The 12,623-nt window shown below is 51.7% G+C and overlaps 1 protein-coding gene across 1 annotated transcript in view; it reads left to right on the forward strand.

Moving 5' to 3' along the window:
- The window catches only part of TBC1D22A (TBC1 domain family member 22A), a 509,073-nt gene that overhangs the window by 238,604 nt on the left and 257,846 nt on the right, over nucleotides 1-12,623 (forward strand). Inside the window, 1 exon segment of the mRNA XM_031934660.1 lies at nucleotides 4,996-5,110. Within this exon segment, the coding sequence (XP_031790520.1) occupies nucleotides 4,996-5,110 (115 nt within the window).

Genomic DNA, 12,623 nt, shown 5'->3' on the forward strand with positions numbered 1-12,623 from the left:
TGCTCTTCACATGTGTGTGTGCTCTTCTCTGTGTGCATGTGCTCTTCTCCACGTGTGTGTGCTCTTCTGTGTGTGTGCTCTTCTCCACGTGTGTGCGCTCTTGTGTGTGTGCGTGTGTTCTTCTCCGTGTGTGCACACATGCTCTTTTCTCTGCATAGAAGGCTCCTCTCCTCCTCCCGCCTCAGCTTTCACCCCCCTCTCTTCCCGTCACCTCTCTGCAGTCTCCCTTCACCAAGTGCTCCTATCTTCCCTGTCCCTTTCGATGGAGTTACTTCTGCCCCTTCCTCTCTGTGCGTTTTTCCACTCAGACAGTGGGGGCCCTGAGGTTGATGTTTGAAGTGCCAGGCTGCAGCATTGCCTGGTAGAGGAAACAGATGGGAGAGGCTGATCACAAACCCAGGCAGGCACCCATGGCATTCATTATCTGTCCCCACAGACCCCCAGAATGAGCCCAGGCCCTGCCAGTGGCACAAAACCTGGAGAAGGGAGGAAGGGAGGGGCTCACATGCAGGGCACCAGGGAGCAGCTGCACCATCCACGCCTCCACCGTCCGCGCCTCCACCGTCCGCGCCTCCACCGTCCGCACCTCCATTCAGCCACAAAGAGCTTCCCAGTCCTCCTCTGTGCTGGCCGTGCAGGACTGAGGGTGCCACAGTAAAGTGTGTGGAGGAAACCCTTCCCAGGGACCCATCTTGAACTGGGCGAGAGCCGCAGGCCAGAGCCAGGCTGGTGCGGTGGAGGAGCTGCTGCTCTGGGTGGGGAGGTGGTAGAGGAGCTTGTCTCTGAGGAGATGCATGTGAACTAAGACCTTGGGTGGAACATCGTGGGAAGTTTGGGAGATGGGGATTCCAGGTGGAAAGAGCAGCAGTGCAAAGGCCCCAAGACAGCTGCAGAGTGGCTGGGCCTGGTGAGAGAGCAGCCAGTGCTGGTGAGGAGGCCAGAGAGCAGGGAGTGGCTGGGCACGCACCTGAAGCCATGCTCAGGAGTGCGTTGTCTCATCAGGGTCTTGGGAAGCCACGGGGGATGGACGGTGTGACCTGACATTTTCAGCAGCAATCTCTGCTGCTCAGCAGGATGCGGGGTGTGGGGGTATTAGCAGGAAGACCAGCCAGGAGACTGTCACTGTGGACCAGGCACAAGGTGGTGGTGGTCAGGCTTGTGGCAGTGGAGTGGGGGAAGGGGTTGGATGCCACACCCGTCTGGGGTTTGCTATAGTGGTGGTGGCCTCTGGGGTCTGCAGGTCTCCCTGGGATTCTCTGAGGGGCGGGCCTCAGGAGCAATGGCCTAAAAGCATGTGCCTTTAGTGGCAGAGCCAGGCTTTGTGTGTAGTGTCACACACTGCCACAGGACACCCGCTTTTCGCTGTTTTAGCCTGCTTGCTGCGTTAAAGGTCTCTTTTGTTCAATGCTTGAGCTGGCTGTCCTTTATTTACATGTTAGTGGGATGACAGCGGACATCAAGCAGAGTTCAATCTGAAGAATTTGGACTGACCGATAGCTTTCTTCAGTCAATAAGAAATCAGAATTCTCCATTTTTCCTCAAAGTCGTACACGCGTGCTCTTTTAAAGTGCATTACTACCCAGGCTGGTGCAGAGCGTCCCGGAGTCTGGGTGGGTGGAGGCCCTCTGCCCTGACTTGGAGGAGGGGAAGAAGGTAATTGCTGGGTCGTTGGGTTGCCTGTGAAAGGGCACTTACGTGGCAAGTGCTTCAGCACTGTTTGTTTGCTAACTGACGGCCTTGCCACCTCCTGCTGTGCCTGTTTGGTGCTACTGATTTGCCCCGTAGTACATTCCGTGTCTGTCCCGAGGCTGTGCTCAGGCAGAACTCAGTCTATCTCAGGTACAGCTCAGAGATGCGGCCTCATGGAGCCTTCTGCTGTGGAACCGAGTCAGGGGCTCCGGCCTGCTCAGATCTCTGTCCCTGCAGCAGCCTGTTTCATGTTCCACACAGCCCAGGAACTTGTTGTGCCGAGAGGACTTGGGCTCCCCTTGGCGTCCTCCCTGGGTGAAGCTGGGTATGTCCTATTTGCCAAATTGGTTTTCTCCAGCACTTAGGCTGCCAAGGGAAGTATCGCATTCATGCGTATGAGTAGATTTAGGCTTGAGAGTGTGTTTGTGTGTGTGCATGCGTGCATGTGTGAGACAAGCCCTCTGAAAGTGAGGGGCCTTGTTAAATGGTGGGAGTGCTGCACTGCCTAGTCTTCCTACACACACAGTCACACGGGCTTCCTCTCTCTCCCCCCCTCCCTCTCCCTCCCTCTGTCTCTGTCTCTCTCTCTCTGTCTCTCTCTCTCTGTCTGTCTCTCTCGTTCTGCAGTGCGACTGCCCCCTGCTCTGGGCGGTGCCTGCCTTGACTCCCTCTGTCCAGGGTGTGTGCTCCTGGGGCACTGCACTGCCTGTTCCCTGGGCTGTAGAGGACACCGTGTGGTGGCAGGGACGGGTCCGGTGGCTGCTGGCTGCTGTGGCCCCCTGGATGTGTGTGGAGGGCTATCCAGTGGCCTCACCCTGGACCTTTTTGGTGAGGAGGAGCTGGGCAGAGTTTCTCCATTCCTTCATGACTGTGTGGTCAGCTTCCGTGGAGTCACCGCCTCTGTCATTCCTTTTTCCTTCTGTTGCTGCTGCTCCTGTTCTCGGGTGGCCCCTTCCCCTCCACCTCCTGCTCCTGACCCTTTCGGGGCCTCACAGGCCCCTCAGAGGCTTGCTGGCGAACAGACCCAAGGGCTGTTGAGCTGGACCTGTGCCCCGTGCCTGCCTTCGTGGGCCCAGCCTCCCTGTCTTCTAGTCACACGCTGGCCCCTGGGCTTCTTCCTTCATGCCCCAGTGGCCGGGCAGGGATGGGGCTGCGCGTTGGTGACTCGTGGTGCGGCACTGTTGGCCGAGGGGCCCTTCCTGTTGCCGTCCCGCTTCTTTATCTCCCTCTGGGGCCACCGAGGGGCTGCCCCCACACGGCTCCTCTGGCCACTACTTGCAGCTCGGTTAAATAGCATTCACATCCTTTGTGAAGCTGTGGTATGTGAGAAATTCTTCAATGGCACTGTGTTGTTGAGTGGGTTTGGTCTTTGATGTTAAATATTCAATTCTCTCTAGAAAGTTGTGGACTGAAAATGAAAAGCATGTATGAATATATATGCGCGAATGTATTACTCATTCCACCGGCGTCTCTCGGGTGCCTGCTGTGTTAGGTAGTTGCTCTGTTACTCATCTGAACAGCCGTGTGGACTGCATGCTAGCGTGGGGAGAGGGCGGGGCCTAGACTCGAGGGCTGCTGATGCCACACTAGATAGGTTCCTTGGGTTGAGAGGCTTCACCTGTCGGCTCCAGGTCCCTCCTTTGTAAGTCCCGGGTTGATAGTGATTTTGGGGATGGAGCCTGCCAAGCCCAGTAAGATTTAGGATTGTAGGCAGCATGGGAAGGGATCGACTCCTCAGGGTGCGAGCGTAGTCGGCTCCGCGGGGCCGAGTTTGTATGGAAGCGATGTAATTCATCCATCTGACGGAGTGTGTGTTCCTGAAGTCTACCTCCTGTGCCTTGCGTGTGTGGATGGGCCTGGACAGAGCAGTTGGACGTGGCCTTAGCTGCCAGGCAGCCCGAAGGTCAGGCCGGAGCCATCAGCCAGTGACCCAGTGGAGAGGAGCGGGAACTAGAGGGCCACAAAGCAGGTAGTGGTTGGCTCTTCCAGAGGCAGAGTGGAGAGGGAACAGGTGGCAGCAGAGTCCTCACGGAGGGGGTGGTGTTTGAGGTGAATCCCGAAAGCCAGGGGTGTGGAGACTCAGGATGCAGGCGTGACAGGCTTTCCAGGCAGCGGTCGGAGTATGGCTGATGGCGGGCAGGCTCCGTCGGGGAAGAATGCTGTAGCTCAGTGCACCCACAATGTGGGTGCTGGCTGGGGAGACCCTGGGGCAGCGACCAGACTGAGGGGCCAGGGACGCTGCACTGGGCCTGTGCTGGTGGTGGTGGGGGCTCTGTCCGTGGGAGGCGGGGAGCACGCAGAGGGCTCCAGCCACACGAGCGCGTGTGTGGTGCGGGTGATAGGACTGTGTGGCACCTTGGTGTAATAAAACCCTCCTTCTGCGTGAAGATGGAAGGGAGTGGCTGGGAGGAAGACATGGTGGAGAGAGGGATCAACTGAATATACTGGGAGTATTGGAAGGGAGGAGGCCGGGATGACTCCTGTGTGCCTGGCCTTGGTACCTGAATCCCTGCTAAGATTTTGTAAGTGATGGAAGATGTTTAAGTTTGTCTTCTTGAATGGTGATAACTTTTCAGAGGTTTAAAGAAACCTGTTTACTTAATGAGGGAAATTTAGAACATCCATCCACCCACCTGTCCATCCACCTCCTCACTCATCCATGCCTCCCTCCCCGAGGAAGTCTCCACTGATAGGCCAGGTGCTGCTGCACAGTGGCCCGTGGGGTGTGGAGGAGCAGAGAGCCTCTGCTGTGAGAGCCAGCTTAGGGACGGACTGAGCCGGGGCTGGTGGAATGCTGCACATTGCTTGTGAGATAATAAGTAGTTAAGATAATTGAAATGTGATAAAAAAAAAAAAAATTAAGGGCCATGCGTGGTGGCTCACGCCTGTAATCCCAGCACTTTGGGAGGTTGAGGTGGGTGGATCACTTCAGGTCAGGAGTTCACAACCAGCCTGGCCAACATGGTGAAACCCTGTCCACCAAAAAATATAAAAATTAGCCAGGCATGGTGGCTCGTGTCTATAGTCCCAGCTACTTGGAAGGCTGAGGTAGGAGGATCGCTTGAACCTGGAAGGCAGAGGTTGCAGTGAGCTGAGATGGCACCACTGCACTCCAGCCTGGGCGACAGAGTAACACCCTATCTCAAAAAAAAAAAAAAAAAAGCAATTGATTTTTGTTTATATTTGTATCTTAATATTAGGAACCATGAAAAAATACAATATACATTTTAAGTAAGGGAATGCTTTCATTTTAAAGTTTCTGCCATGTTTACTTTTTGCTTTACCACCTGTTCCATTTTCTTTCAGATTTTTGAAAGGATCTTGTTTATATGGGCGATCCGCCACCCCGCCAGTGGATACGTTCAGGGGATAAATGATCTCGTCACTCCCTTCTTTGTGGTCTTCATTTGTGAATACATAGGTAAGATTTCTCGCAAACATTAAACGTGAACTTCAGTGGACTTGCTGTGTGTTACTATGCACAATTATAACAATATTGAGAATTGCCACTAAGTTTAACGTTATTAATGATAGGTAATATTAGAGAAGAATAGTTTTCTCATCGACAACAGCTTTCCAAAATGTCTTTAATCCACATGCTCAACTACTGAAGACATTAAGTTGCAGTTATAATGATTAGTTATAATGATTAATATCTTCTTTTTAACAATATTTGAAGATAGATAATATATTTGGGGAGTGTCGTTTATTCTAAAGGCCATCACAGTACTGACTTTAATGGTTTCAATCAATCAATCAGTCTGTTTATTTTGTTTATTTTGAGATGGAGTCTTGCTGTGTCACCCAGACTGGAGTGTAGTGGCATGATATCGGCTCACTGCAACCTCCGCCCTCCGGGTTCAAGCAATTCTCCTACCTCAGCCTCCTGAGTAGCTGGGACTACAGGCGTGCACCACCACTCCCAGCTAATTTTTGTATTTTTAGTAGAGACAGGGTTTCACCATGTTGGCCAGAATCGTCTCGAACTCCTGACCTCATGATCTGCCCACCTCGGCCTCCCAAAGTGCTGGGATTATAGGCATGAACCACCATGCCCAGTCAGTGGTTTGAATTTAAGATTAAGGTGATAGAGTATCAGTCACATATTTTGCTTACAAGCTGAAAATCACATCTTCTTTAATTGCGTTTCTGTGGCATTTCATCCCTTTTCTACTTTTGCTATACTAGTAACATTTGGTTTTATGAGAGTATTAATTACCTGTGAAATAGCTGGTTGAACAGCGGTTTCGGTTGGGCTATGTTTTTATGCTGTTTCTGTTTAAGCACTGCATGGTTTTCCTTTATCACAATCAACTGTAATATAACTTAATCTGTTTTGAATCTGTTTTTAAGTTAAACCCTCTGATAATAAAAGTGAGGATCTGCTTATAAATTCATCTATGAATAAAAAATAAATAGGAAAGAGGGGACTTTACTGTTGACTCACAGAATTTAATTTAAACCCGGGTTTGTCTTCCTGCAAGCCTTCTGGACTGGGCGCCTGCCTGTTTTTATTACACGATGTTTTCAGCCTTTCCAGTTTGTGGTCGGCTTCAGATTCCCATCCTTGGTGTAATCTGGAGAGATGAGCTTTACCCGAGGACAGATTATCCTCCGAGGATGAGGACATATCCATGTAGTGAATTTTATTGCAACCCCTCTGAGACTTTGTTTCCCTTTATGATTTCATAGGAAGTTGTCTCATTGCTAAGCAACTAATGAGAGCTGCTGCGGTTCACTCCCTAATCATCTCTTAAGTAGGGGAGAGGCCGCTCCTGAGGGTGCTTGCTTTTCTGCCTCTTACCCCTCATTTGACAGATAATGAAAATGCTCTTAATGCTCCTAGAACAGTAGGACCTCTGTCAGTAGACTTCAGAGTTGTTAATTGAAAGGAGAAGTTCAACTGAGATGTGATTAGAGAATTGATATTCCGTGTTAAATAGACCATTTAATTAATGTGGTAAATAAGTTTGTTTTAACTACTTTACCACCAACTTCTGTTGTAAGACCCAAGTGATTCTTAATGCATTTGCCTGATTATCTGCAAGACAGGATGAAGGGGCATGACCACGATCTTAATTGTCCAGAAGAAAGAAAGACTGGAGAAAATGGAATTTGTGTCTTATAAGTGGTGTCTTCAGATGAGCTCAGAGACACTTTCCTTGTCTTCCTGCGTCCCCGTCCTTCCTGCGTCCCCGTCCTTCCTGCACCCCTGTCACACACACAGGCACATACACACACGTATGCACACATCAGAACACAACCACACATTGTGTGGGTATACAGTGTCACTTTCAAACATCTGTGTAAAACATATTTATTTGTGTTGGTCAGCTATTAAGTGGACATATAAAAATGTTTGGGCTGGGCACAGTGGCTCACGTCTGTAATGCCAGCACTTAGGGAGGCTGAGGAGGATGGATCACGAGGTCAGGAGTTCGAGACCATTTTGGCTAACATGGTGAAACCCCATCTCTACTAAAAATACAAAAAATTAGCTGGATGTGGTGGCACGTGCCTGTAGTTCCAGCTCCTCAGGAGGCTGAGGCAGGAGAATTGCTTGAGACTGGGAGGCGAAGGTTGCAGTGAGCCCAGATGGTGCCACTGCACTCCAGCCTGGGCGATAGAGTGAGACTCCGTCTCAAAAAAAAAAAAGTTGGTCCCAGATTTCACATGTGATTATTACATTTGTAGTCCTTTTTAGATCTTGCTTCCTAGGTTTGGGCAATGTTCATTAGTATAGTCCAAGTCTATCTATCATTATGTTGTAAAGAAGCGTTTAACTTGCGTGGTGTGCTGTCTAGTTTCCTTGTGGGGCTGAAGTTTTGTCATTCACGCGGCCCTTCATGGAGCACCTGCCCTGCTGCTGGGTCTGGTGCAGAGCGCTGGGGTGGGGATATGACTTCAGTTCAATGCAGCCAGTGTTGACGGAGCATCTCCTGGCCCTGTGCTGTGGGCGTGGGGCAGGAGAACAAGGAAAGCCTGATCCCTGCCCTCTCAGAGCTTGTGGTTGTAGCACGGAAGACGGATTTTAGATGAGTAATTTAAAGTCTTAATTAAAGTAATTAACATTCACATTATCAAGAGGAAGCCTGGGCTGCTGTGAGGACCTGTCCCCTTTTAGGGGTCGGGGAGGCCTCCAGGGTGAGGTGACATTTTAGCCATGTCTCACAGGATGAGGAGGAGCTAGGTTGAGGCTGGGCATCCGGAGAGGGCAGCAGGAGGGCCGGCCTGGAATCCAAGGCACAGTGACAAGTAGTGGCACTGGGAGGAAGGGCAGGGCAACTTGGGCTGCGGTGCTCAGAAGGAGGAGCTTGGGGTTGAGTCTCAGGGGCATGCAAAACCCCCAGCCGCTGTGCTCAGGTTCTCCTCTTTGAACATTCTCTCTGGCAGCTGCATGGATGAGACTGGAGGGTTTCTGGGGAAGTTCACAGACCAGGGACCTGCAGGCTCCAGCACCGGCAGAGGCACAGGTCCCCTCCAGAGAGGCTGTTCTGGTTTGCTGAACTCTTAGTTTGCTGAGTCTTCAAGCCAGTAAACCTCAGACGCTCTGCTTAGTGAAGATCTTCAAGATTGACTGTTCCTTCAGAGAGTAGAACCTGGTAATGGGATTCTGTGGTTTTGACACCTGAGCACCTGCCAGTCCTTGGGCCTCAGCGTTCAGGTTGTCACGTGACCGCTCGTACACCTTTGGTGCCGCTGCCTGTAGCACTAGCCCGGGCATGGCTACCTCCTGAGATCTGCAGCTGGCCTGGTCCTGGCGGTGAGCTTGTGTTGTTACTTGGATATTCCTCTTTCTTTGAAGTACAGGACAGAATCCCAGTTAATCAAAGGTTTAAGAAATCCCTGGGGTGTGGGATTTCTCCGGGGGCTTTCAGACAACAGCAGACGGATCTGTGATGCCTTAGTGGGAGCTGGGCTCTTTCTGGGGACGTGTGTTCGCCATGTGTCCAGAGCCTTTAAAGATCCACAGCTCCTGGCCTGCCACATGCTCCCACGGGTTCCACGGACCGTGGGGAATCCTGGAGCGTGGCACAGGTCCTGAGCAGGAACAGCTCTTCGGGAGTGGCTCCTCGTTCTGGCTCTCGGTGGGAGGTTCCGACGCTGCATTGGCTCCTCGTTCTGGCTCTCAGTGGGAGGTTCCGACAGTGCACGTGCTGGTACTCAGAGCCCTCTCAGTGTTACGTTCTTTGACTTGGAAAGAAGGATGTGGTGGGCTTCAGATTCCCATCCTTGCTGTAATCTGGAGAGATGAGCTTTACCCGAGGACAGATTATCCTTCGAGGATGAGGACATATCCATGTGGTGAATTTTATTGCAACCCCTCTGACACTTTGTTTCCATTTATGATTTCATAGGAGGTTGTCTCATTGCTAAGCAACTAATGAGAGCTGCGGTGGTTGAGGTTGACACACAGGACCTGGTCTGAAGGCAGACCAGTCAACTAGGTGAACTGCTTCCCAGCACAGGAGAGTGTGTTCATCTTCCGCAGGAGGCCGGCCAGCATGTCAGAGTCAGAGAAACAGTTTGTAGTGGGGGAGCAATGCTCAAGCTCTGAGGAGGTGTGCTCAGGGGGTCAGGGTTCGATGGGTCTCCGTGGGTGCCCGGACATTGCCAGCCTGAGTCAGGAATACATGGTATGCATCCCAGGTCTCCTCGTGGAGCTTGCCACTGTTTAGGAAGGGCAGTTTGGTCCTGCTGTTGATGAATGCAGAGTCTGTAAATGGATGTTTAGCGCATGCACTTGCACATACACATGCTATGCACACAGGTGTGCAGGCTTATGCACACAGACACACACAACCACACAGAGACACAAACCCGCTTGCACACTCCTCACTAGTGCTAACCTCAACCTCTCCAAGCATATGGGGAACAAATCTGTAACTAACCTTTGTTTGAGGGGCACCCACCAGTCTCGCTCCGTCCCTGGAGGAGCCTGTCATTAGAGAAAGAGGTCAAGCAATCTTTCATGACCTCAGAGGCAGGAGCAGCAGCGTGCAAAGCATGTGAAGATCGTGAAGTCCAGTGAATACAGCCAGTTAGACATCACTTCATGAAGCTTGGGGAGAAAACCCTACAAGTGAAAATGAAATGAGAGGGTATAGTTTGGTTGGAGAGATCGATCACGGAAAAGTGCTCTGTGCCAGGAAGGTTTCGCAGCTCGTAAGTTTCAGAGGTTGAAGCGTTAGGGAGTGGGGAAGAAACTAGAGGCGCATGGTGATAGATTTGCTGAAGCTTGAGTGTGCCCATTCCAGTTCCGAGCCGAGCGTGGGTGCTTGTTTTTGCAGATTGCGTCCTTGACCCACGGGGCGGGTAGAGTATGGAGGAGACTCCAGTTAGCACACTCACTGGGGACGACACTCAGCTAGGAACAGGCAGAAGACCCACTTTTTAGTCTAATCTTTTGGAAGTGAAAGGAAACAGCAAGGCACATTTTACTTTGGACTTAGTTCAGGCCACGGAAGGAGGCAGGTCTAGGATGAGAATAACATAGGGTCCAGCGCATCTTAGAGTTTATAACAGCAGAGGAGCAACACCTGGTCTAGAGACACTGAGGGGCACAGGAGCGGGCCCAGACCAGAGGCCAGCAGAGGCAGGAGACTCGCTGAGGGAGGACGGGGCCTGAGAGGAGGCCCTGGTCCTGGATGTCAAATAGGCTGCCGTGAGGGCACCAAAGTGGCTTGGTGTGAGCGGAGGGGAGTGTGAACAAGAAGGAAAAATCCAGTGGCCTCCTAGATTCCTGGCCCTGTGAGGGGTGTGGTGCCGTTTTCCAGGATGAGACGTGGAGTAGAAAGAGCAGGTGGATGAGGTGGGATGGGGTTCTGATTTAGGATGTGCTGAGTGTGCTCTGTCGGCAGTGATCAAGTAGAAGAGCCTGTTGGGATCCGGGCCTTGGCAGGAGATCTGCAGTGGAGGTTAGTCTGGAAATTGTCGGTCCGGAAATGGCTGCTGACAGTCACGGCTGTGGATGTGTGTGTCTGGGGAGAGTGGAGTGCAGCGGGTCACAGGATCCAGTGGCTGTCTGATGTGTCAGGGGTCTCCAAGGTGTGACTGTGACTCGAGGAGCTGGCAGTGGGGCTGTCCCACGGGGAGGTTTATGGCGCTCTCCCATGCAGGAGTCTGGGCATTGAGAATCCAGGTGGCTCCTGCTGCTGAGGGCCACCATCAGGATCTGTGAAGGATGCAGTGCGGCGCTGGGGTCTGACCGCCGGGGTCCAGATCCAGGCGCCGCCCCTGAAGAGCTGCAGACGGCCTTGGTGCCTCAGTGATCTCTGCAATGGATGCGAAATGGAGATCATAATGGCACTAGTCTCTTTGGCGTGAAGACCGAGTGAGGCAAAACCAGCTTAGAACCAGGTGTGGAACGCAGCAGGTGATCATCGTACTGTCACTTTCCTTGTCGCTGCCTGTGGCTTTCCTCTGCTTAAAATGGTGGCCGCACCTCCGCTAGGTCCCTGTCCTAGGTTTGGAGAGAGGGAGATGGTGCAGGGTGCAGGGTGCAGGGCTGGGGCCAAAGCGTGCATCAGCTGAGCCCATGTGTTTTCGGAAGCTTTCCTGGAATGCACACGACGACGTCCTCCATCGGCCACACCCTTGCCACCCACCAGCCACTGGGGGCCTGGAGAAGATGTGGGTGGAGACAGGAGGCAAGGAGGAGGGTGTGTGCCTGCGTGCAGGCTGCCAGACCAGTGTGTGCCCCCGGGAGAGCTATGGCAGTGTGGTAAGGAAATGGGGAAGAAGTGGTTTCAGAGGTAGGACAAAGGCCAGGCCTGAGGTATCACAGAAATCAAGGGAGGGGACAACTTCAGGAAGGAGGGAGTGGTCAGCAGAGCCCACAGGGATGGAGACCGAAAATTGGTCAAAGCATTTGATGATGGGGATCTCGCTAGCGACCTGCCAAAAACGGGCTGAAGAATGGTGGCAAGCAAACTGTCACATCAGCTCCCCGCCCTCCCTCAGAAATGGGGGCCTGAGTGTTTCTGTGCTGGGGGAAGATTGCACTCAGTGGACCATAGCCTCTTGCAACTTCATTTTAAATAATTTTTTATGATGGAAAGTTTCAAACACAAAGTCAACAAAATTGTCGGAAGAACCCGCGCGCCTGTCATCTGACTCCAGCAGCCACCAGCAGTCACCGTTCTCCTTCCTTCTGTCCCCCACCCACTCCCGACCTTCACATCCAACTGCACTTACTACTACTGTTTAAAAACAGCTTTATTGAGATTCAGTTTAGAAACCATAACTTTTACCCACTTAGAGTGTAAAGTTGAAAGATTTTTAGACTATTTGGAGGAGTGTAACCATCAGCACATTTGATTTTAGAATATTTTCATCATCCCCAAAAGAAATCCTGTACCCATTGGCAGTCACTCCCCATCCTTCCCTCTTCTCCTATCCACTAGCCCCAGGCAGCCTCTCATCTGCGTTTTGTGTCTGTGGATTTGCCTCTCTGGACATTTCACGTGAGTGGAATTACATGTGCCTGGCTTCTTCCACTCAGCATCATGGTTTCAAGGTTCATCCACGCAATGTGAATCAGTATTTCCTTCATTCTGTAGCCAGGTAGCGGCCCCTGGTACGGACACAGCACATGTGTTTTCCACTCATCCATCGATGGACATTTGGATTGTTTTCATTTTTTGACTAATACTGTTTCCATTTTTGACTAATATTTTGACTAACAGGAATGACATTGCTGTGAATATTCATGTACGAGTCTTCGTGTGGATGTGTGTTTCCTTTTATCTTGGTATATAACTGGGAGCATTGCTGGGTCACGTGGTGACTCTGTGTTTAACCTTTTGAGTTACCTTTTGTTTGCTGGACCGCTTTCCCACGTGGCGGCACCATTTTCCCTGCCCACAGCGGTGTGGGAGGAGCGTAGTTTCCTCTTCCGCAGGAGTGTGTCCACGTCCTGGTGCGGTGTGGCA

Source organism: Piliocolobus tephrosceles, chromosome 19 (genome assembly GCF_002776525.5).
Source record: "Piliocolobus tephrosceles isolate RC106 chromosome 19, ASM277652v3, whole genome shotgun sequence".
Lineage (NCBI taxonomy): Eukaryota > Metazoa > Chordata > Mammalia > Primates > Cercopithecidae > Piliocolobus > Piliocolobus tephrosceles.